This window comes from Oryzias latipes, chromosome 24, assembly GCF_053564925.1.
Source record: "Oryzias latipes strain Hd-rR chromosome 24, Olatipes_Hd-rR_3.1".
NCBI classification, from domain to species: Eukaryota; Metazoa; Chordata; class Actinopteri; order Beloniformes; family Adrianichthyidae; genus Oryzias; species Oryzias latipes.
The window spans coordinates 18,379,873-18,401,800 of NC_136260.1; the positions used below are offsets into that span (position 1 = coordinate 18,379,873).

Sequence of the window (21,928 nt, forward strand, 5' to 3'; positions counted from 1 at the left end):
TGGCTATAAGGGACCTAACTGTTAACACAAGAAATATTTTGACAATACAATGCAATGTTTACCATTACACAAAAATGAATTACAGAAAAAATGCAACATAATGTTTAACTACACTTTTAGGGAGCTCAACTTTTCCTTTCTAGACACCTAATACATTATTTTCAAAGAAAACAGAAAACCAAAAACAAAAAATGTTTTTCAAAAAATATATTCTCATTCTTACCAGTATTTTAAAGTCAGTACAGCAGAATTATATGGAATTACTCTGAACAACTGTGATATAAAATTGCGTCAACTCCTCCTTGCAACGTTTGTCTCCATCTAGCGTCAACATTATCACACTGCATGCCATTCACTTCGTTGACAAATCACGGAGAAATTAAAAACTATAAATAAATAGAACATCGATCACATTAAAATTAATTATTTCCCTTTATTCTCATTTTTTAAAATAGTTTAAAATAATGAAATTGTATTATATGTGGTGCAAGCGTTTTTGTTTTGTTTTTTTGTTTTAAGCCAAGCACCATTCATTGTGTACATCCATTTTCCTTTTTACACTTGTTTGGCTTTTAGATAAAGATTGTACACAAAAAAATGATTTTTACATTTAAATAAATATTTTATTATTTTTTTTGGTAGCTTTTTGAAAAAATGAAAATACATAGTTCTGGGAAAAATATTACTGTTGTATTCAAACTACTTCTATTCTACTTTTTTAGATATAAACTTTTACCCGTATATAATATATAAATTCTGTTTAAATTTGCAAAAAACAAACTCAGCAAGACGGAGTGACATTAGTTTTATTATTTTTGTTTGTTTTGACTATTTAGTTGAGATATCCCTCCAGGAATAGTTTTGCTACCTTACAGAAATGATCAAATGTTTACTTTAACTTTTGTCACACTTAGTTTAATCATTTGAAACAATAGGCAATGACTCCCTTTGACTTCTAAATTTGCTAAATTCAAAATTATTAACATTTTTGTGCATTAAAACATGGATTCAAGTCCTTACAGACACCTACTATTAAATAAAACATGTTTCCAGTATGTCTAAGGCTCTTTTTTTTTCTTCTTTTTTTTTACATTGCATCCCATAATAACACATTAAGAGTGAGTCGTTGTTAGTTTCTCCCATGTTGTCTTGGTGCAGAAACCTTCATTCTCCTCCAGCCATCAGAACGCAGCTCCGTTGAACTACACGGCGTGCTCTGATTGGCCAAAAGCCGCGTGCTGGTTTGTGGACCAATCAGCATGGGCCACGGTGAGACATTCTTCCTCTGATACTCGTGCGGGAGACCCAGCGGCAACAGAGAACTGCCTGGTGTTTCATCAGTAGAGACGAACAAAAAGAAGTCAAAGCCATGAAACCGCTTTTACTTGGTGAGTCTTTTTTTATTTTTTTATATTTGGGTAAAATATGAATGTTGTTAAAATATAAACCCTACAAATACATTTTGGTGTCTCCTATTACTAGCTTAAATGGCTAACTTTTGGTCAGGCCTCCACGAGCGCTGATTAAACTAAAGAAACATAAGATTTAGTCACCTTTTGTACATTTATTTTAGCATTTCTGTCTGGGGAGTGTTTTTTACGCAACATTTAATTGAAAGTAAGTAGTCAAACTTTGTCAAAAGCCTCCGGTCTTAGTGTTTTCTTGCTGCCCATCAGGAGTGCTGGGCTGCTCTCTGCTCCTGTCTGTGGAGGCTTTGTACTCCCCCAGCGACGATGTTGTGGAGCTCACACCCTCCAACTTCAACAGAGAGGTGATGCAGAGTGACAGTCTGTGGCTGGTGGAGTTTTACGCTCCCTGGTGAGTCTCTCTACACTGCACCTCTAAGGGGTTTTGTGGGACTGTTAGCATAATCTGAGGAGATTCTGAAAATTTGAACGTCAATGAATTTGCATCCACTTCCGGTTTTAGTCTGGGGGTCTCAAACTCAGAGGAACCAGGGGTCACATCACTACCAGAGTAATGGTATGAAAGGGTACATACTTGTAAAAAATAAAAAGTAAATATCCTGTAAAAATCCAAGATTTCAAAATAACAGGCATAGTTCTTTTTTTCTCGTTCTGTAATCTAATTGATGCCTTTTATGAAGGAATAACTGAGGCAAATTGGCTCCTTGAGGCTTGTGTTTGACTCGTATCTTGTTTTAAAGACCAACTCTGAAAATCAAATTTTTAACAAATTGTCATTTTTCTCATGATTAAGGTTTATGTATAAACAAAAATTAAGATTCAAGTTGTTGTTGTTTTTTAATTCAAATTGTTGTGAATCTGGAGCACAGGAAAAAATGCTGTTGGAAAACACTTGTAGCAGTGACTTAGGTGCTACAGTAGGCGGGCTACAAGCTCCCTGCTCTGCTCCATGTCTGTAAACAAAGGGATGGTGGTAAACGAGGGCGGGCTCACTCTTCGCCGAGAGCCCCGCCCACAACTTGGAGGTGAATTTCTAGTGCACTCTCGCTTAGAAAACTACAGTTTTTTTTTTTTTTTAAATAATAATTATTTTAGCTATAAACGGCATCATCTTAATTAAAAGACCACTTGGAACGCTTTAAATGAATCGGAAGAGGATTGGAATGGGACTTAATTTCTTTTAGAGTCCAGACAGAAAGGGTAGTATTTGTGCTGTGGTTATGTTTCAATAAGTTTAAGCTTTCTCCTTTTTACAATACAACAAAAAATGCAAACAAACTACTATCACCTTTTCCCAAAGAAAGTATTAATAATTAAATTGTTCAGATTAGGGGATTTTCCTATGATTTGGTTAAATAAAGAACAGAGGAATTGGTGTCCTGAGTTTCATTTTATTTTGAGTTTAAAATAAGAGATTTGGGGACTGAAGGTCAGGAGTTTGAGACCCCTGGTTCAGAAGAAGTGAGTGGAAAAGTAAAGTGTATTAAAAATATAATATAATATAAAAAATAAAATAAAAAGGTGTTTTTCAATTGTTTCATTTAGCGAGGTATAAATTGAGGCCAGGGTGTAGTAAAAGGTAGAACTTGGTAATAAAGAACCTTTAAAGCTTGAATTGCTCCTCAAGTCAATTGAAATTTATATCAGCAATAAAAGTTTTCTTCTTTTACAACTTATCATAAAGGATCAAGATAAAAATGATGTGTAAACTTCATTCCAACCATCACTGTTTGCCCTCAGGTGTGGACACTGTCGCAATCTGGCTCCTGACTGGAAGAAGGCAGCTACTGCTCTCAAGGTTGGATTTTATTTTTAATGAATGGCCCCAATTTTGAAACATAATTTCTGGTTAGTTTCCACTAATACATTCATCATGTTTTAAAAAGGAAAAGAACACTACTCTTAAAGTTTCAATTCACTTACTCATTTCACTCCAATCCCCATTTGAGAGAGAATCTTTGTTTGCTTGAATTTAAATGAAAATCTCTAGATGATCTAATAATGTAAAGGAAAGATATTGTATTAAACATCTGGAGCCATTTCAGTTATTTGTTTTATCAGATATAAAGTCGATGTAGTGTCATGGTTCCAGTAGAAGTCAGTTGTCTAGTATTTGAAAGTACAGAAGATGGTTACGGCTGCTTTTGGCATCAGCTGCTGTTTGGTAGCATGTTTGTACGTGTTATATAAATCTTTAAAGTATTCGTTAAATATTAACTGTCAAGGAAACTGTTGAACACATTTTTTGTCCTTGTTTTTAAGCGCATTGTTAAAAATGTAGCTTTGGAAAATACAAAATATTGTTTTAGCTTTGTTAGTTTTATTCAAACGCACTCCTCTAAATGTTGTCTCACTTTACACGCCATGCGTTCGTGCAGCGGCGGCGGCGTGCACACGCGGCTCAAAGACGATGGTTAGCAACAGCTACTTGATATGCACAGTGAGATCAGCCTGTGACTGCAGATTCAACAATATAACATTTGCAGGAAAATAAGATAAAAATGATCAACATGGAAGCGGCGAGCAGAGCCTATGCAAATGAGTTTACACCCACGCACTGCCAGAAATGCAGAACCAGTGGCTCAGATGTTACTCCAGTATTAGTCTGGATGCTGTTTGGATTAAATATTTAGTCTTTCCTTTCTGCTGCAGTCACTTATAACACCTACAACGACTAGCTGGATCATGTTGTAGTACGACAACGTTTTTTCTACTGGAAAATGGTTTATGTACTTAGTATGTGTATATATTCCCCAAACTGACTTTCTGCAATGATTATCTTAATCTGAAGGGTCAAATCTAATCTGTTTTTTATTGCATTAGTAAACCTTAAAATAAAATAAAAAACAAATTTGTTTATTTCAGTTTTCCTCCGTGTTCAAACAGACTGCTGTGAAAAGTCCTGTTTTGGATTTTATTCATTTATTTTTTTATGTGAATTTTCTTTAGGGAATCGTCAAGGTTGGAGCTGTTGACGCTGACGAGCACAAGTCTCTGGGGGGACAGTATGGAGTCAGAGGGTTCCCCACCATCAAGATCTTTGGAGCTAATAAGAACAAGCCAGAAGAGTACCAAGGTATAGAAGCGAGGTGTGCACATGTGTGGATGTAAAAACTTCTAGATACTTGTGCTAAAAAAAATCATTAAACTCTGCAACATTATTTTATGCTGCAGCAAATCATTTTGATGCTTGTTTTGACCCAGGGGCTCGCAGTAGTCAGGCCATTGTGGATGGAGCAATGAACGCCTTACGTTCTCTGGTGAAAGACAGACTCAGCGGCAAGTCCGGCAGCTCCGGCTACAGCAGGCAGGTAAAGGAAACGCTGCACCCGTAGGTTTTTTTTCTTTAGATTTAAGCAAAATGAACTGCCATTAAAAGCTGTATTTGCTCCAAGCAGAGTGATAGTGGCAGCAGTGGGAGCAGCAAGGATGTGGTGGAGCTGACTGATGACAACTTTGATAAGACTGTACTGCAGAGCGATGATGTGTGGTTGGTGGAGTTCTTCGCCCCCTGGTGTGGACACTGCAAAAAGTAAGTTTGGCAAATTTTGGGATGAAACAGACATGAGAGGAGCTTCTCTTTTTAATATTCCTGTCTTTCTGTGTAAAAGTAATAAACTGGTAAATCTGGAAAGTCTCTCAGGATTTATGTTTCTTTGAAAAAAAAAAACCCTCTCAGTTGAGAGGAAAAATACTCATCCTTCTGGTCATTTTCTCAGTTTGGAGCCCGAGTGGGCAGCTGCAGCCACAGCAGTGAAGGAGCAGACGAAGGGTAAAGTTCGCCTCGGGGCCGTGGATGCTACTGTGCATCAGGTTCTGTCCAGTCGCTATGGGGTGAGTATAAACCCACTAAATGTCAAAATTCTGCCTTTTTAAAAAAAAAAAAAAAACAATGTATAGACAATAGTCAGATTCAACTGACTTTGATGTTGAAAGACCTACAAGTTGTTTTTTTAGTAGAGAAAATGCTTTCATTTTGATCATCTCAGTTTTTATACTTCAAAACATGAGCTGCAGATGATGTACTCTTCGTTTGGAGGAGTGGACACCTGGAATAAAATGTTTTCCTGTTGTAGGTCCGTGGGTTTCCCACCATCAAGATTTTCCGTAAAGGCGAGGAGCCAGAAGACTACCAGGGAGGCCGAACCCGTGGAGATATTATTGAGAGGGCTTTGGATCTGTTCTCTGACAACGCTCCTCCTCCTGAGCTGGTGGAGGTTCGTTTTCTTTTCTTTTTTAAATCTACATTTAAATATCGATGCTGGGGGAAAAAAAATATACAACTACATGAATAAATGAATGTATGTTTCTTTCAGATCCTCAATGAGGACGTCCTGAAGAGCACGTGTGAGGGCAGCCAGCTGTGTGTTATTGCAGTGCTGCCTCACATTTTGGATACAGGTTAGAAAATGACCGCACACGCTGAAATGTTTTCTCCCATCAACCGAAGCTCACCGTCTCTGTCACTGCTTCTCTGCAGGTGCAGCTGGCAGGAACGGCTACTTGGAGGTGATGATCAAGATGGCACAGAAGTACAAAAAGAAGATGTGGGGGTGAGCAGCTCAGCTGTCACCACTTGACCTGTTTGCTACGTCGGGGTGACGGTGGATGTTCACTGATGGTCCTGTTCTCCTGACAGCTGGCTCTGGACCGAGGCGGGGGCTCAGATGGAGCTGGAGTCCGCTTTGGGCATCGGCGGCTTTGGCTACCCTGCCATGGCTGCCATCAACACGCGCAAGATGAAATTTGCTTTGCTCAAAGGCTCTTTCAGTGAGACTGGCATCCATGAGTTCCTCAGGTAGGACCTTTTTGGTTTTAAAGAGCCACTCCAATTATCTTTTGAGATATTTAGGCATCCCTGGTGGTCTTTTAATTAGTATTATGCGGCGATAGTTCATTACAAATTCACCTCTGGTGCTGTGGGTAGGACCGTTGGCATAAAGCAACCCTGCCTCCCTTTCCCTGCTTTGTTGACCAAATAGGCTCTTTTTCCAACGGTAATTTTTATTCAGCTTAAAGAAATACTCAGAGATGCCAATTTTGAGCTTAACTATCTTAATAAATGTCCTCATCCTCAGAAAAATGCCACAGGAACACGTTAAAAACACAATTTTCATTGGAGTGGGAAGAAAACCTCACAGCTGTCGTTTTTTTATCTGATCAGGGAGCTGTCTGTGGGCCGGGGCTCCACTGCCACACTGGGAGGGGGTGTTATGCCAAAGATTCATGCTGTGGAACCCTGGGATGGCAAAGACGGACAGGTGACATGAGTTTGAAGATCCGCTTGTGTCCTGAATAATCGTCGCGGCTCCATAACCTTTCTGCTTTTTGCTCTCATCCAGCTTCCTGTGGAAGAGGACTACGACCTAAGCGACGTAGACCTGGACGAAGACTTTGAGAAGGATGAGTTATGAGTCTAAACAAGACCTGATCTCAAAAGACTCTTGTCAGGTCTAGTCTGGGCATCCCGCCCCCCCCTCTCCTGTGGATGAATGGGAGGCCTGGTTACTGAAAACCTTAAAAAAATGACACTTGAGACTCCTGTGGTTTCTCACAGCATCCCAGAGAGGGGAGCTTCTGTGCCCTTACAGTGAACTCTGTCAAAACTCTGCTCAAAGTTTCAAAAGGGGAAAACTTTTACACAGCCGAGGGAGGAGGAGCTTCTAAATGTCCCATGATTTATGGAAGTCTTCGCCCAGCATCGCTCTTTGCTCCGCAGCTCCCCTAAAGAACCTATTTTATAATATGGGAAGTAAAAGTGGAACTGAAAGATGACAAAATGAACATTTTCTCTTTTGAATCCAGTCAATGTGAGGTAAAGTGGATTTTCAGTGTCCATTCGGGACAGGGGGAGCTGTGGGGACGTCTTGTGTAGATTTTTCTTACACGACTTTATTTGTGTGAAACCAACATGACATTTTTGTTACAAAAATTAAAAAAATAAAATAAAACCAAACAAACCACAGACTCCTTATTCACACACTAAAAAAACTCTGAGCACATGCAAAATCAACAGCATTGAGCTTTAAAAGGAACTTGAGTGTAATCCAAATTCAAATCTTTCCTTTTTATATAAGATTTATAAATATACACTAATGGCACTAAGCAGAAACTGCAATCCCAAGTTCCTCGTGGTCCACAGGCATCATGTCAGACATGGAATATGGATGAAAATGGAGCCGGTGGGTGATGTCGAGCAGAGGAGCAAAGATCTGGGTTAAATCTGGCGAGAGGTTCCCTGATCTGACTGCAGCAGCCTCACGATGGATGGGTCACTCTTGGCACCTTTAATGAACTCCTCCAATGACAGTCTACCTGTAGAGTCAAGGGGAGAACCAGCATTGCACTTGGATGTCAATATTACATTTTTGTGTTTAACCCTTGTGCTATCTTAGATGACCCCACCCTTACATTGACGTGTTCTCCCTACCATGATGAAGGTGGAGAGGATTTCATGTAATCCATGGATACCAGTGAAGATCACAAATCATTGAAGAGAAAAGGTTCAGCGCACTTTCTAGTGGGTCTAGATCAGTGTTTTTCAACCTTTTTTGAGCCACGGCTCACTTTAACCTTGACAAAAATCCTGCGGCACACCAGCGTCAAATGTAAAAATAAAGGAGAAACTCATTGTCTGTATTGATCTACAGCCCCTCTGCAATCTCACATGCATTTTTGTGATAATTGTGGCAGTAAAAGCTGGAAGCTACAGCTGTTTTTTCTAAAAGATGTAATAAAAGTTAAGTTAGAAGATTTAAAAACTGTGTGTTCGTTGTGGTTTCAAGATGTTTAACAAGGACGACTCGTGCGCTGAGACGCTGTCATTTTAACCCAATGCATCATGGGAAATGTAGTGCAAAAAGCCGCCGAACGCAGACATACTAGCGTCTCTGAGCTTCATTGTTTTGCTCACTTGTCCCACGGTCTGACACCGGATTCTGTGGAAAGCTACACCGCCAAAGACGAGCTTTAGCTGGTACTTTTGGTGGAACTGGGAGACTTTACGAGGTAAATCGGAACAAGGAAGTGAAGACTTTAACCACTTCTGATTGGTCAGACTGAAGGCCCGTACACACCGGGACGAATATTCGCCAGGCGTTATTCGCCACGTTTTTTGTGTTCACACCCAGGCGATTTTCGCTGACGGTGAGCCGAGCGAACATGCAATTTCATTCCCTGACATTAGATGGCGCTTAATGTAAACAGAAATACTCCTGTACACAAGGTGGCGCTGCGCAACTTTACGATTCTTAAAGTCGCTTTTCACTCAGAAGAAGAGAGCAAGTATTTACGCGCTTGTCAGAATAATACAAAGAAAACATGAATATTTCAAGCATCAGTAGCTCCAACTGGTACTTGGTAAGGGGATATTTTAGAATGTCCGTCATTATTTCTTTGCGGCAGCGTAGACGCTACTTGGCGTCTATCTTCTTCGCTGGTATGTGTGCTCAGCAAGGCAGTTTTGTGTTTGAGCGCCCCCAGTTGTGTTTTACTGTAACTTCAGAAGCTCCAGACACGTGTGCAAAAGCGCCATTCTCATTGGTCGAATAGATTTCGACACGACGCGTCGAAAAAAAAAACGAACCCGAGGCGTTTTTTTTTTTGACGCTTTGGCGCGTGGCGTTTTTTCGCGTCGGTGTGCACACTCTCATTGGTGCCCTTTGTTTAGTCACGAGGCGTTAAACGTCGGCGAAAATCGCCGGCGAAATTCGTCCCGGTGTGAACAGGCCTTGATGACGTATGATTAAGCCTCCAAGAATGATTGGTGGAGACAGTTTCCGAAAACAGAGCTGAAGCTGCAGCTAAATCACGGTACCGTCATTCTTATCAAAATGTCTTTAATTTAATCAAATAAACACAAAGAAAAAAGTATTTTATGATCTTTTATATTCCTAACTACTCAGTGTTTTATCAGGGCCTGTTTGGATGAACACAGAGCTGATATCCTGGAGATGCGAAATGCTTTTAGATCAGGGCAATTTCCCACGGCACACTTGACCATCACCCACAGCACGCTGGTTGAAAAACACTGTTCTAGATGACCCAACTTCCAATGGTAAAGGCCAAGGATGGCACAAGGGTTAATTGGAACAAAACAAGAGCTGTGATGTCAAGACAAAGTTCTCATCAACCAGCAGGTGGTGCTGTTTTCCTCTGATTTGAAAGTAAGCAAAGCTGCATCCTTTTTCCCTTTTTTTTAAACCAAAGAGAGATGCAAAAATTGACATTTCTGAACCATAACAGCCGCTTTACCATCGTTGTCGATGTCCATTTGCTTGAAGATCTTGTCTGTCCTTTTCTCTGGTGTTGACTCATCCTCAGGCATCTTCATTACCGACGACACCATCTTGTATATTGCCTATAAAAAAAGTGATCAGCACTCCTGTCATGTGCTCATTGATCCCATTGATTGACTCCATGAAGGCTCTAAGCAAACAATCGATAGAGTTACGGTTCCCACGGGTCTTAAAACCGTTAAAGTAGGGAAAAATACAGCAAAAGTAGAAATTTTCCAGTCTTCCTGTGCTTTTATGTTGCCTTTTTTCCCCATGTTCATTTGTATCAGCAAACAGACTGAGCTAATATTGATATGTCCCTGCAGGACGCTCAGCTGGAAGAGTAAACACGACTGCAGAGATAAGAAAAACAGCAGCTTGACACGGAGTGAAGAGCTGATAAATTTACAGCAGCAAATGGGAATTAGACCTAAAAAAACAAACTCAAATGAACTAAAGCAAGCTTTCTGTACGCTGATTGACTTAAAAAATAAGTCATTTAAAAACAGTTTAATCAAAGTTTTAGATTAAAAAATGCACAAAAATAAATATCTGAGTCATGAATAGTGAAAACAAGACCTTTACAGTTATTAAACCTTTATTATAAAAAGTCTGAAATTCACATTTCCACTGTTTTCATCCCTAGACTGTCTAAAACCTTTTATTAAAAGTAATAAGTGAGAAAGTAACAAAAATATCTGGTAACGTGATTTTTATCATTTTTGCAGTCTTAATATACTTGCCTTAAAATAAAGCATCTCATTAAATGTTAAATCTAAAATATAGTCTGCATAATTAAACAACCTTTTACTTATGAATTCATCTAAATTTGCTTCATTTTTTGTCATATTTTTTATTACACAAAAGAAAAAGACGATCGCCTGAGATCATTATTACACTTTTTTTACATAAAAACCAAATGTCGTTAAAAAAATCTTTTACACACTCAAGATTTATTATTGCTAATACGTAAATGTGAAATAATTACTTCTTAATGAAAAACTCAGAGATCACCTTATTTGAAAAAAAGTTTCAGATAAAATAAATGTTTTTTGAGTTCTGCTTTTTCTTTGGCAACTGACTCTATTACTGTCCTTTTCTTCTAAATTCTTCCTAAATAAGGCCTTTGGTCAAACTGTTTTTCTTTTATTTTCCCTTAATTTTAGAATAATGTTTATTCCTTCAACCGTTTAGACAGCAGTTTCATTTCTCATTTGTTTGAGGGATTATTCTTTGTCTGACAGTTGATTTATTAAATTTGCTGCTCACCCTGGAGTCATATGATTTCATTTCCGGTTACAGTTGAAATGAAACTTTTCTGAATAACAAGCACTAAAGCTCTTTATTAATTTTGTAATTGTTACACTTTGTCATTTCAACAAGTCGCTTTATTCTAGATCTACAGGACTATTTGTCAGAACTGCTGCTGCTGGAAAATCATCTGATCTACTGCTGGGAATTCACATGCAGCTGGGAGTCGCACCCTCACCTGAACGATCTCCAGCATCTCCGCCCGGCTGATGTAGCCATTCCCATCCAGGTCGTACATGCTGAACGCCCAGCGCAGCTTCTGCTCCAGACCTCCGCGAGACGTCACGCTCAGGGCGATGATGAACTCCCTGAAGTCGATGGTGGCATCGCCGTTGGTGTCGAAGGTGCGGAAGACGTGCTCGGCGAACTTTGAGGCGTCTCCGTAGGGGAAGAAGTTGGCGTAGATCTTCTTGAACTCCTCCACCGTCAGGTGGCCGGTGGGACAGTCCTTCAAGAAACCTCTGTACCACTCCTGCAACTCATTGTCGGTGAACTCTGTGTTCTCTCTCAGGTCGTTCAGGACCTCGGGCCGCAGCTTGCTGTTCTGTTTCCCCATGGCGGGACCCTCACACAGGCGAGCAGAGGGAAGATGCGTCTACCTTCGCTCGTCACTTTTCCGCTCTTCCTCGTCCTCCCCACGTCGGCGGCTGCTTGGCTTCCTCTGGCTCCTACAGGGGACCAACGACCCTCATTAACATCCTTGTGTGACTTTCATAAATCATTCATGGCTTCAATTACATCCCTCTCAGTGCTGTATTCGATCACCAAACATGGAACGAAGAACATTCCCCAAAAGCTCAACTAGAATCTGGACAACTGAGAAGTGCTTCATGCACAGAGATGTCAATAGAACACTATACAGTATGCAGGGGGGGGGGTATCCCAGTCTCCTTGGATACGAATTACTTCTCTGTCAGAGTGATAATTCACCGCCCCTGCCCAGCATGGTGGAGGGACAAGTGGCCTGGAGCATTGTAACTCTGAATAAAGCCACTTTCCTAAAGGTCAGGCTGATGCTGACTGCTGTTCCAGTGAGGGCCACGCACTCAAAAAAAGACAATCGTCCCATTTTCCCGGGAAAACACTGCAGCTAATTGATCCTAAAGAGGTGGATTTCATTTGCTGATAAACGGAAAACACAAACGATGACTCACAAATACCAACGTAACCACGGGCGGTAAAGCACGCACCCACCTGGACCTATTCACACCTGCTTTTTGAGTCCACAATCTGCTAATTCATGTATGCAGGGGTGTTCATTTCAGCTAATGAGGGTGCAGACCACATTAAAATAAAGACCTTCTGCATGATTAACGGAAAAAATCATGAGCTGGGAAGACTGAAAAATATTTTTCTTTCTAACACAACAGCATGTGTGTTTTTTCGACAACAAAAATCACTGAAAGCAAGTGACAATTATGTAGACTGTTACTGTTTTTTCTGCTTTAAATCTATAATTGAAATATTTTCTGTCAACCAAATTTTTAATTCTGTGATTAGGTTCTGAACTTGGTTTGTAATTGACATAAAAATTCATTTTGACGCATCTTCATTTTTTTTCTGTGGTGCTGAAAACTAAAAACATACATTTTTGGTTCAAAAGCCACAACATACCACTTAAAAAAAGCTGCTTAAAAATATTATACGATATTTAAATACCTTCAACCTTCAAAGCAAAGAAATTGATACATTTGAATTTAAATAGGAATGATTAGTTATTGTCAATATTACAGCATAAGTGAAATAAACTTTAATCATGACAAAACTCTGTAAAAAGCGTAAAATTGTGCTGCAAAAGTAAATACATTCATATTTTTATTTCAGGGATTTTAGGGAAATTTAAAGACCCACTATGATGAAAATAATGTTTTTAGTGTTTTTGCATTGTTTTGTGGCATTTTTCTGATGATAGAAGATATTGTAAAGAAAATAAGTATTTTTTCATCCAAATTGTTGTAAATCAGCGGCAGACAAAAAAAATGCCTCTTCAAAATTTGTGTTTGTGATGTAAAAAATATGCTAGGGGGGCAGCCAGCTCCATTCTGGGGGCTAAATCCATCTACGTCTTCATTTTCCTGTCTGAACTGGAATCTGGTTTAAAACTACGGCTGGATAGCTCCGATATTGCTCGCCATTTTTTTTGAGCCACTAATGTTAGTTAGTTTGGGGTGTGAACGGCTGTAGGCTAGCGGGAGAGTGTCTTAACAGAGAGCTCTCAGTTATGGGTGACAGAAAGTGGGGGCGGGGTTGCTTCGCAAGAAAAGCCCCCACCTCAGAGGCAAATTTCTGATGAACTACTGCCGCTCTGCAGAAACTAACTTTGGAAGTTATATTATAAGTTATAGCATATTATGTGATAAAATAAAATGAGGAAAGTAAACAAACCTAAATCAGCCTTTCATTTGTATCTAGTGAGTGGGAGAGAAGGAAAAGTAAGATGTGTGGGGGCAGGGAAGCAGAAAGAGTGGAAAAAAGTATGACACATACAGAAAAAAAGATACTATTTCCAGCTATGCAGCGTGATCTACTTTTCTAATACCACTGTTTGAATTACATAATAGCTTATCCAAATAACACCTCCGCTCCTCGGTCTTACTTTTAATGACTTCAGGAGAAGAAGATGTATTCAATTCAAATCAATTCTATCTGGCAAAGTAGATATGAGGTTTTGGATCCGACACCCTCATTTCGTTTATTTTATGTCAGGCAAATTCAATTTCCTGAGGGCTTATGAATCAAAGTCACAGAATGACCCAAAGAGGGTTTTTGAAAAACAGCCAAAACTGCTCCTGGGTATAAAATGAAAAGTAGGAAACAAAGTCAGATCAGACTACCATTTGGATTTTAATGTATTCAGTCTTACTTACTTTAAAATGCCACGTGGAACTGAGCTAGCGGGTCAATGGTGTAAATTTGCTGGAGAACAACTGTTAAAAGGGGATTTTTCTCTGAAGTGTCATGCCCTCTGACTTTGTGTTGTCTTCTCCGCACCAGAAATAACACGCTGACCACTGTTCTTCCTCTCTGACGCACAACAGGATGAGGAAGCAGCAGCAGCAGAAGCACCTCCTCAGATCGGGTCGGGACTTTTCCAGAACAACTTGGAGGAGCTGCACAGGAACAGAGACGGGAGCTGCTGTTCTTTATTACCTAACATGAAGCTAAGAAAGAGAAGCGTGGGGCTGGGATTTTCCACAAAAGAAGTTCATTATTCTAAGGACCCACTCTAGTGAAAATCGTCTTTTTGGTGTTTCTAACTTGTTCTTGTTCTTGTTCTTTTTCTCATAATAAGGGCATATATGTAAGCTTACAACTGCATTTCTGAGTATTTCTTTATTGAAATCGAGGTGAATCAGGAGCAGATGAAAATATGCAAAACGCTCCAAGTTGTGATGCAGCAATTGAAATAGGCGCGGCCAAAATCTCCCTGCTCTGCTTTATTCCGATGCATCCACTTGCAGACAAATAGAGGCGTTAATGTCTTCATTTTCTTCATCTGAGCTAGCATCTGGCTTGAAACTGTACAGCTGCGAGCTCTGATATTGCTCTCCATTTTTGTTGTACCCCTAATGTTAAGTTGGGGTTGTGAGCGACTTAAAGCTAGCAGGACAGCCTGTAAGGGATGATGGGATATCAGCAGAGGCTTACTTCTTACAACAGTCCCTTAGAATCAAATTTCTTTTAAAAGAAAGCAAAATTTCGAAAGAAATCCTGTCGCTCTGGACAAATTTGGTCCAAGAAAACACCAAAAGTTTTTTAACTTTGCTTAAAAGCGGCACAATAATGATTAAAAGACTTTTACATTAGAGCAAAAAAAGGTTGGAGTGGGACTTTAAGCAAAAGATGTTAAAAATAAGGCAGTTCTGGAGCCGAGATGATAAAACAATACTTATGTAAGAACGGGGGTTGCAAAAAACCAAGGAGCCGATCTCTAAAAGTCGCTGGCAGCCAGCCTGAAATAGGGTTTTTATGTGCACACCGAACAAATACCATTCAAGCGTGGGTTTTTCCACTCGTGAAATATTGCTACAAGAAATTTGAACCTCATAGGTCTTGGTTTCCTATCAGTGCTAAGTCCCCTGCAGGAATCTTCATTTGTGTTTATAAAATGGGGATGAATGAAGTGCTTGGGTGCAGCTCTTCGTTTGAGACATCACAGGATGTTTTCTAGCTCAGCCCTGCGCACCTTTTTGTTTTTACAGCCCATCGCATCCCTGGAATACGTTTGTCATTCTTTTTCATAATAACCTGACATCTCAATGTCTTTTTTCCCCAGACGAAACCCCGCCCCCCCCTGGTCTGGAAACTGGATTTGTTAGGTTTATATCAAGTGCAGAATCTGTAAGCACTGCTTGATCCACAGCAGCCCCTCGTGATTGCATTTCCACATTCAGTGTTTGCAATTCCCCTCGATTACACACTCCCTCTCAATGTCCCCAATGCCCCCCCCCTCACACACACACACACACAAACACACCCATCACTGGTCTGCATGGTCCACTATTTCCAGTGGGCTGCTTGCCTAATGAGACTGATTCACACAATCTCCACTGCAACATGCATCCCATTCCCTGAGGCCACGGAGGGGCTCGTGTAAACCCTGTTTGTCACCATTAGTCCGACTCATTTCCTGTGTCACAACAAGGAGAATTTTATTTGAGGAGGATGCTCGATACTTCACACACAGCAGGGAAAACAGAAAAGGGCTGCCGGAAAAGCATGACGCACATGTTATTGTGAAGAGACGTAAATTAGAAATTTGTACTTTGAAAAGGCCCGTGTTGGATGCATGATAGTTGCACCACCTTCTTCTTCTCTGCTGCCTCTAACTTTCACCGTTCCACTTAAAAACCCACTCCAATGAAAATGGTATTGTTGGTATTTTTAACATGTTCCTGTGGCAATTTTCTCATGATGGAGGACACACGTAAAAAAAATTAGGCTTAAAATTGCATTTCTGACACACTAATAGAACATTTCAACACAGCGCTCCTTTCTCAGTACCCTGCCATAGACTTTCCATCAATGACATACGCTTCTGCAAAAAGCAAATATTGGATCTGTGGCTCTCTTCTTTGGCACGAGACCTTACGGTTGCTCCCAAATGCTCCCTTCTGACCTCAGCTTAACTGCCACTACTCTTTATTACCATAACTTCATTGTTCAACTCCTCTGCTTTGTAGTTTCCACAACTCTACTTCTCTTCCCTTCTTCTTTCAAATAGACACCAGAACACTTGTATATTCCTCAGGGATCCCTCTCACTCTTCAGGATCTTGTTAAACAGTCAGATACTCTTCTGCCACCTCTCCTACATTGCAAACTATTTCACGCTTGCAAACTTGCAAAGACTCATGTCCTTTCCTTCTTTCCCAATCCCGACGACTGTTGTTGTGAATTTGGGCTACAGAAATAAAATTGTATTAAATTTAAAATTGAATTTAAAACCTTGGTTTTAGACAATCAATATATTTTACCAGGTTGTTAACTTCTCTTTGCTCTACACCGGTACGAAGCCCATTGAGATTATTTTGGGCTATTCAAATAAAATTGAATTGAACTGAATACACTGTTTTAAGCTTTTCTCAAAATCAGCAGAGTCGACATTTTTTTTGTCTCAATAATAGCCAGGATCTTAATCTAAGAAAAATATGATTAAATCAGTCTTGAAAATAGAAAGATTTAATGAAGTTCAAAAGTTTATTAAATGTTAGACTGGCATTCATTGGTTTTAATTTGTAAAACAAATTAAATAAATGAAATAAGTGCTAGTTCTAGATTTTGTGATGATTTGTTTAGATGGGCCAAGTTGTGCTAAGATTTTATTTTCATTTTAATCACATTTTGTTCTAAAATGAGTCATTTTTACTTGTTAACTCTAGTTTTTTTGTCTCTGTTATCAAAATAAAATACAATTAGGTACATAACAATTCCAAAAATACAAACCCTTTGCTCAGAACTAATTATAAATACAAATCTTTATATAATTATATCTAACCACTAGAACCCCCCCCCCCCCCCCCCCCCTTAAATGCTTGTGTGGAACTCTTTGTTTCTCGACTTATATTTTATCATAAAAACTCTTGTTAATGCTACCTCTTTTTTGCAGTGTGAACACTTCCACACTGCAAAAACGACTCTTAAGAAAGTTGGAAGACCCCTTTTTATTTAAAGAAAAATTGTATTTTTTTTCTGCTTCACATATGAAAACATGTCTGGGACTGGAATTTTTTAAAATAATAATTCTTGTTGAGATCTTTTTTTTTACCCTATTGGCAGATTTTTTTTTTTGTTTAATCAAAGAAAACATTTGTACGTCCATGAGTATATTGTCAGGACTAACTGACTTTTTACTCATCCCCCTCTTCAATTTCTTCCTCAGTTTATCCTTTTACTGACCTTTGTCACCCCCTGCTCCACAAAAGCTACCACTTCTCTTCTGTGGTCTCTAACCTTTTCCTCCTCACACTTGTGGAACTTGTCAACACATCCCCTGTTCTCGACCCCTTCAGCACATCCTTCCATCTCTGCCTCGCCACTTCTCCCTCTTTTAGGTCCAACCTGTCATGAAGTCCTCATACGCCCACCTTCACCTGCGCTGGATCTCTCTGTCTTTTGTCCTCTAACCTTTTCGACAAATAACGCTTCCTTCTTCACCTTCCACCACTTTGTCCTCTGCTCCGCCTCTGTTCTTCTCATCCTCCTCACCGTCAGAGTCATGCTCATACCACTATCCTCAGCTGTTTGGCTGCATCCTCTTCAGTCATGACATACCTATTGCTAATTTCTTTCAGGTTATTAACCAACATGTATGCTCCTCCCTTTATTTCTACATGCCGTTCTGTGCTCCTTTCTGTTCTGGAAAAATGTCTTCACCATCGCTATTGCAATTTTTAACCAAAGTTCACCTCCATCTGTCCTTATGCATTTTCATTTCTATATTTTGCTTAACACTTTAGCTTTACCTTGATAACTTATAGGATAATTTGACAAAAAAGCCACTTGGTCAATTTGTTAAACTGGTTATCCATAGTCTTTAACACAAATTATGTTTTGGGATACGTTTAAAAATAACTAATTTTTAAAAATTCAAATGAAATAAGATAAAAATATAAGACATTTAAGCTCAGAGTTGGATGACTCACCTTTTTAACCATTGGAACATGCTGTAAAGCCTAAACAAGCATCTATATATTTTTATTTTTTTACTATACCACAGAGTTTATAATGTTTTTGGAAAATAGAATGCCTTGAAACACAACATTATGGGTATTTCAGTCAGACAACTCTTGCAGTAAGAAATATTTATTTGACATTTTTCCACATTCTTTAAGTTGGCATTCACATATTTTCGTTTGGCATAAGGCTCCGTTCAATTCCATAAAACTTCCATAAAATTCCATAAAATTTCCATAAAACTTTCGGGTAACAAAACCCCCCTTTACGGAGCCCACAGGTGGAAGCCGGGGAGGAGGGTGGGGCGAAGAATGAGCGCTGAAGGTAAGAAAGAATGAACAACTGCGCACCTGGCTTAAATAGGACGCTGAACAGGTGAGTTAATTAACTGAACCGCCCTGGGGTATTTACCTGAAAACACTGCTTCGAGTATCTGCCCGAAATACGATAAATCGTCATAATATTCTTGAAGTACACCAATATGTTATTGCTAAACCTTAAAAAATAGTTAAAACACTGTCCCTGTATTTACCAAAAGTCCCTAATTCTATGTGGGGATTAAGAAAGGGTTTTAGTTCTGATTGATTGCCTATATTTTGAAGAGGAATTGCACATTTTAAGGACTAGCACACAAACAAACTAAAAATCAGAATCTGCAATTTCTGAAGAAAAAAGTCTCTACTTTTACTATTTGGCTCTGAGAAGAGCAGTGCTCGAATGTGTATTTCTAGCAGCTGGACGTGAAGAAAAACAGGAAAATTAAGGCCCTGAAGAAAAATCCAGCTTCTAGCGCTGCTTTTTGGGAGTTTCTCTGAACTCATGTCAGAGAAAATCATCCATCACATCCAGCTATCGTCCCCTGACCCAGCAGTAGCCAAGGCAACAGCATAGTACTGATCAAGGCTTATGAGAGGCAGTGGAACTCTCAATCTGGGCTGCATGCAGGGCAGGAGATGGACTGAGACTCACAAAAAACAACAAGCTTTTGTTCCTGCAAGAGTGTCTATTAATGCATTTCTAAAGAGTTTTTCACATTGTTTTTAAATTTGCTAATGCCACGAGTTTTTATAGCAATGTAAAGAATGATTCATTATTTAGCGACATTTTTATTCCTTTTTTTTTGGAAAAAAAAAGAGGTTTAAACCCTAATAACAGTTTATGTCCAGTTTTAGTATAGTAGTAATTACAGTTTATACTATAAATTAAAAGCAATCTAATTTTAACCTCAACACTACAAACAAAAGCAAAAACTAAGACAGTGCAGAACGCAAGTTATTTGCCATTCTTGTTACAGACAGATGTAAGTCAGATGTTTTCATTACTAAATAAACATTTCAAACTGTTTTTGACTGACATTGATATGCAGCAAAATGACCCAAAAATTAACTAACAAACCTCATTTTAATTTGCAAGAAAGAAACTTCACATTTAAAGAGTTATAATACTAATTTAATGCATATCAACTTTCACTAAGGAACATATGGAGCCTTAAAATGATACTTTGCACAGCTGGAGGAAAATTTCCAGCTGTGAAATGTTCTTTCCAGTCACAACTAGATGAGATGTGGAGGAATGGGTGTTGTCTGTGAACACCCATCTATGCTTTTCTTGGGAAAATTGCCTCAACAGGCAAAAGTCAACTTTGAAGACACAGCAGACTCTGCATTAATGAATGAAACCATGATAAAGAGACACACACTTACCTCTGAAGTTTATCCAGACGCAGTTTTCCAAGTTTATCTGTGGCGTCAGCAGTAACTTAACGCACAACTTTACTTAAAGAGCGGTTCAGAGTATTGTGATGAAAATGCAAGTCGGGAAAATATAGTGTGTGACTCAAAAAGGGTCCACAAAGTTTGAGAAAAATATAAGACAAGCTTTTTTAAATGATATATGTGGCTTGGACTCCGTTAGAGCTGCCTGAGGCGTCTTTAATCATTTGGTGGAAGATGTGGCAGAGCTCGGTTTTCCGACTCGACCAAATCACCACACAAGAGGTGTGTTTTGTGTCTCAAAGCCATCAAACATGTTGGTAAATTCCCTGTTATTGTTTATAATATTTTTTATATAAAAATTATTTGAAATAATGTTTATATCATATTTGTTATATTTGTGTGCCTGAAAAATTGTGATTTATTGTTGCTGCTCCAGATCCTTTCCCCCCATGAACGGAATGGTTTCGTCCAGCAGCCGCTGCTTCCGTCGCTGCAGAAACAGCCTCAGCAGCGTCCTGTGGAAAATTATCGCTTAACACTATTATTAGAGCAATATCTAAAATAAATACATCAGTTTTGACGGGAAAAAAACTGACTGGAGCACAAACACGAAGAAATAAATAACAAGAATCTGGTCTTATTGGAACGTAAATACATTTTTTTTAAAAGAATAAGGCATTACTTACTACTGCTACTTTTAAAAGCATAAATTAAAAAAATCTATCTATCTTGAATAATCAATAATAATTAATAAAACAGAATACTAATGCATTTAAGCAATTTAGATGTGAGGTTTTTTAAACATCAACTAAACACCGTTTTTCTTCAATTTAACATAATATTTACATTTGTTCTTTTAATCCAATATTTGCATTTTTTATCCAATGTTTGCATTTTTAAAATGTTTTCTGTCACATTAACATGTAGTCTTTTTATATATTTGAAATAATGTCTGCCGTTTTTTTCTTTTTCACATGAAACATGGTTATTGTAAGTGTATTAAATGATAATGATTCATAAAAATAAATTTAAACCAAAACTACATAATTACAAATGGAGAAATTACCAGAAAATTGAAATGTTGATGGTAAAAGCTATAACCTCAATGTTTAACAAATAAAGCACTACATGAATTTGGATGCAACATGAATTTTACATAATGTGTATTTACAGGATTTATAATCTTCTGTTGAATTTTGACATTGGATAATATTGAATTAAAATGTTGGAAAAATAACAAAAATTGTGTGAAAATGTGTCATACCTGTAATTTAGTTGGTGTTGTTTATTGGTGCATTTATTTCTATAAAAGTCTTTTTTTTTTTTTTAACAAAATGTGACACTGTACGGGCTGGACGGTGTGTATTTCCGTTTTAGTTGGTGGATAAATAATTAACTCTGGGTGTATATATGTCGGTGTGTGTGTGTGCATCCCCCTGAAGCCTGACACCTGCTTTAGTAAACACATGCAGTGTTTATCCAGAGCTGGGAAAGGGGACAAAAGGGATGTGGGTGATTCAAAGCACTTGTACACAAGTAATCCGAGGTTGTGTTTGCTCGTATTGTTGGATTGAAACCTAATGCTGGCACAAGGCTGCCATCGCTAAAGGGGTGTAGGTGAAAACAAAACTGTCCTGCAGTAAAAAACACACATTTTGTTGACATAAAATATGATTGAAAATTAAAACTTATCATGAATAGGTTTGATATGCCTCTGTATTTGTTTTCCTTTGTTTTCATCACTGGACATTTTTTTAAATCAATGTCTGGAAAAAACAACTTCTAACTTTGAGAACAAAGATTTCAAATTTCAAGATAAAATAAATTATATAATGTAAAATATTTTAATGGTTCATATGACGATTTTTTTTGTGATAAATGGGTTAAATTAAAAAGTGACATTCAGTGCTAATGAAAAATGCAAAAATCGTGAAAACAGACAATGATCCACCAGAGGCCAGTAGCTGCCCTCAAACCTGCCTTTAAGTAAGTTTGAAGGTTTTTGTTTTTTCTTCTGTTCAGCA

General features: G+C 38.6%; 2 protein-coding genes across 6 annotated transcripts; one reads left to right on the forward strand and one right to left on the reverse strand.

Annotated features, from left to right (window-relative positions):
• Positions 1–849: 849 nt before the first annotated feature.
• Positions 850–7,387, forward strand: pdia6 (protein disulfide isomerase family A, member 6). Of its 4 annotated transcripts, none has more exons than XM_011491578.4 (13): positions 850–1,388; positions 1,677–1,818; positions 3,168–3,225; positions 4,377–4,503; positions 4,632–4,738; positions 4,823–4,959; positions 5,147–5,261; positions 5,504–5,644; positions 5,744–5,828; positions 5,908–5,980; positions 6,067–6,225; positions 6,592–6,688; positions 6,770–7,387. In XM_011491578.4, the coding sequence occupies exons 1-13, from the start codon at positions 1,370–1,372 to the stop codon at positions 6,839–6,841; spliced, it is 1,332 nt and encodes a 443-aa protein (XP_011489880.1). In that variant the 5' UTR covers positions 850–1,369; the 3' UTR covers positions 6,842–7,387. The 4 variants fall into 4 exon arrangements, with proteins under 4 accessions (XP_011489880.1, XP_004083501.1, XP_078798749.1 ...); XM_004083453.5 differs by having other exon boundaries at positions 1,159–1,388; positions 4,826–4,959; XM_078942623.1 differs by having other exon boundaries at positions 1,251–1,388; positions 1,680–1,818; positions 4,826–4,959.
• Positions 7,295–20,148, reverse strand: hpcal1 (hippocalcin-like 1). Of its 2 annotated transcripts, none has more exons than XM_004083454.5 (4): positions 19,893–20,148; positions 11,193–11,682; positions 9,681–9,786; positions 7,295–7,742 (listed from the first exon to the last, which is right to left on the reverse strand). In XM_004083454.5, exons 2-4 carry the CDS (start codon positions 11,568–11,570, stop codon positions 7,645–7,647), a joined length of 582 nt encoding a protein of 193 aa, XP_004083502.1. In that variant the 5' UTR covers positions 11,571–11,682; positions 19,893–20,148; the 3' UTR covers positions 7,295–7,644. The 2 variants fall into 2 exon arrangements, with proteins under 2 accessions (XP_004083502.1, XP_020570097.1); XM_020714438.3 differs by lacking the exon at positions 19,893–20,148 and adding an exon at positions 13,882–14,016.
• Positions 20,149–21,928: the final 1,780 nt, after the last annotated feature.

Bases quoted from the DNA above. Each gene is read 5' to 3' on its own strand.
- hpcal1 (XM_004083454.5), bottom strand. From the start codon at position 11,570: ATGGGGAAACAGAACAGCAAGCTGCGGCCCGAGGTCCTGAACGACCTG. The intron at 9,787-11,192 runs GTGAGGGTGCGA...CTTTTTTTATAG, and splicing joins AGATGCTGGAGATCGTTCAG to GCAATATACAAGATGGTGTC. The intron at 7,743-9,680 runs GTAAAGCGGCTG...TTGACTCTACAG, and splicing joins AATGGACATCGACAACGATG to GTAGACTGTCATTGGAGGAG.
- pdia6 (XM_011491578.4), top strand. The intron at 1,819-3,167 runs GTGAGTCTCTCT...GTTTGCCCTCAG, and splicing joins GTGGAGTTTTACGCTCCCTG to GTGTGGACACTGTCGCAATC. The intron at 4,504-4,631 runs GTATAGAAGCGA...GTTTTGACCCAG, and splicing joins CAAGCCAGAAGAGTACCAAG to GGGCTCGCAGTAGTCAGGCC.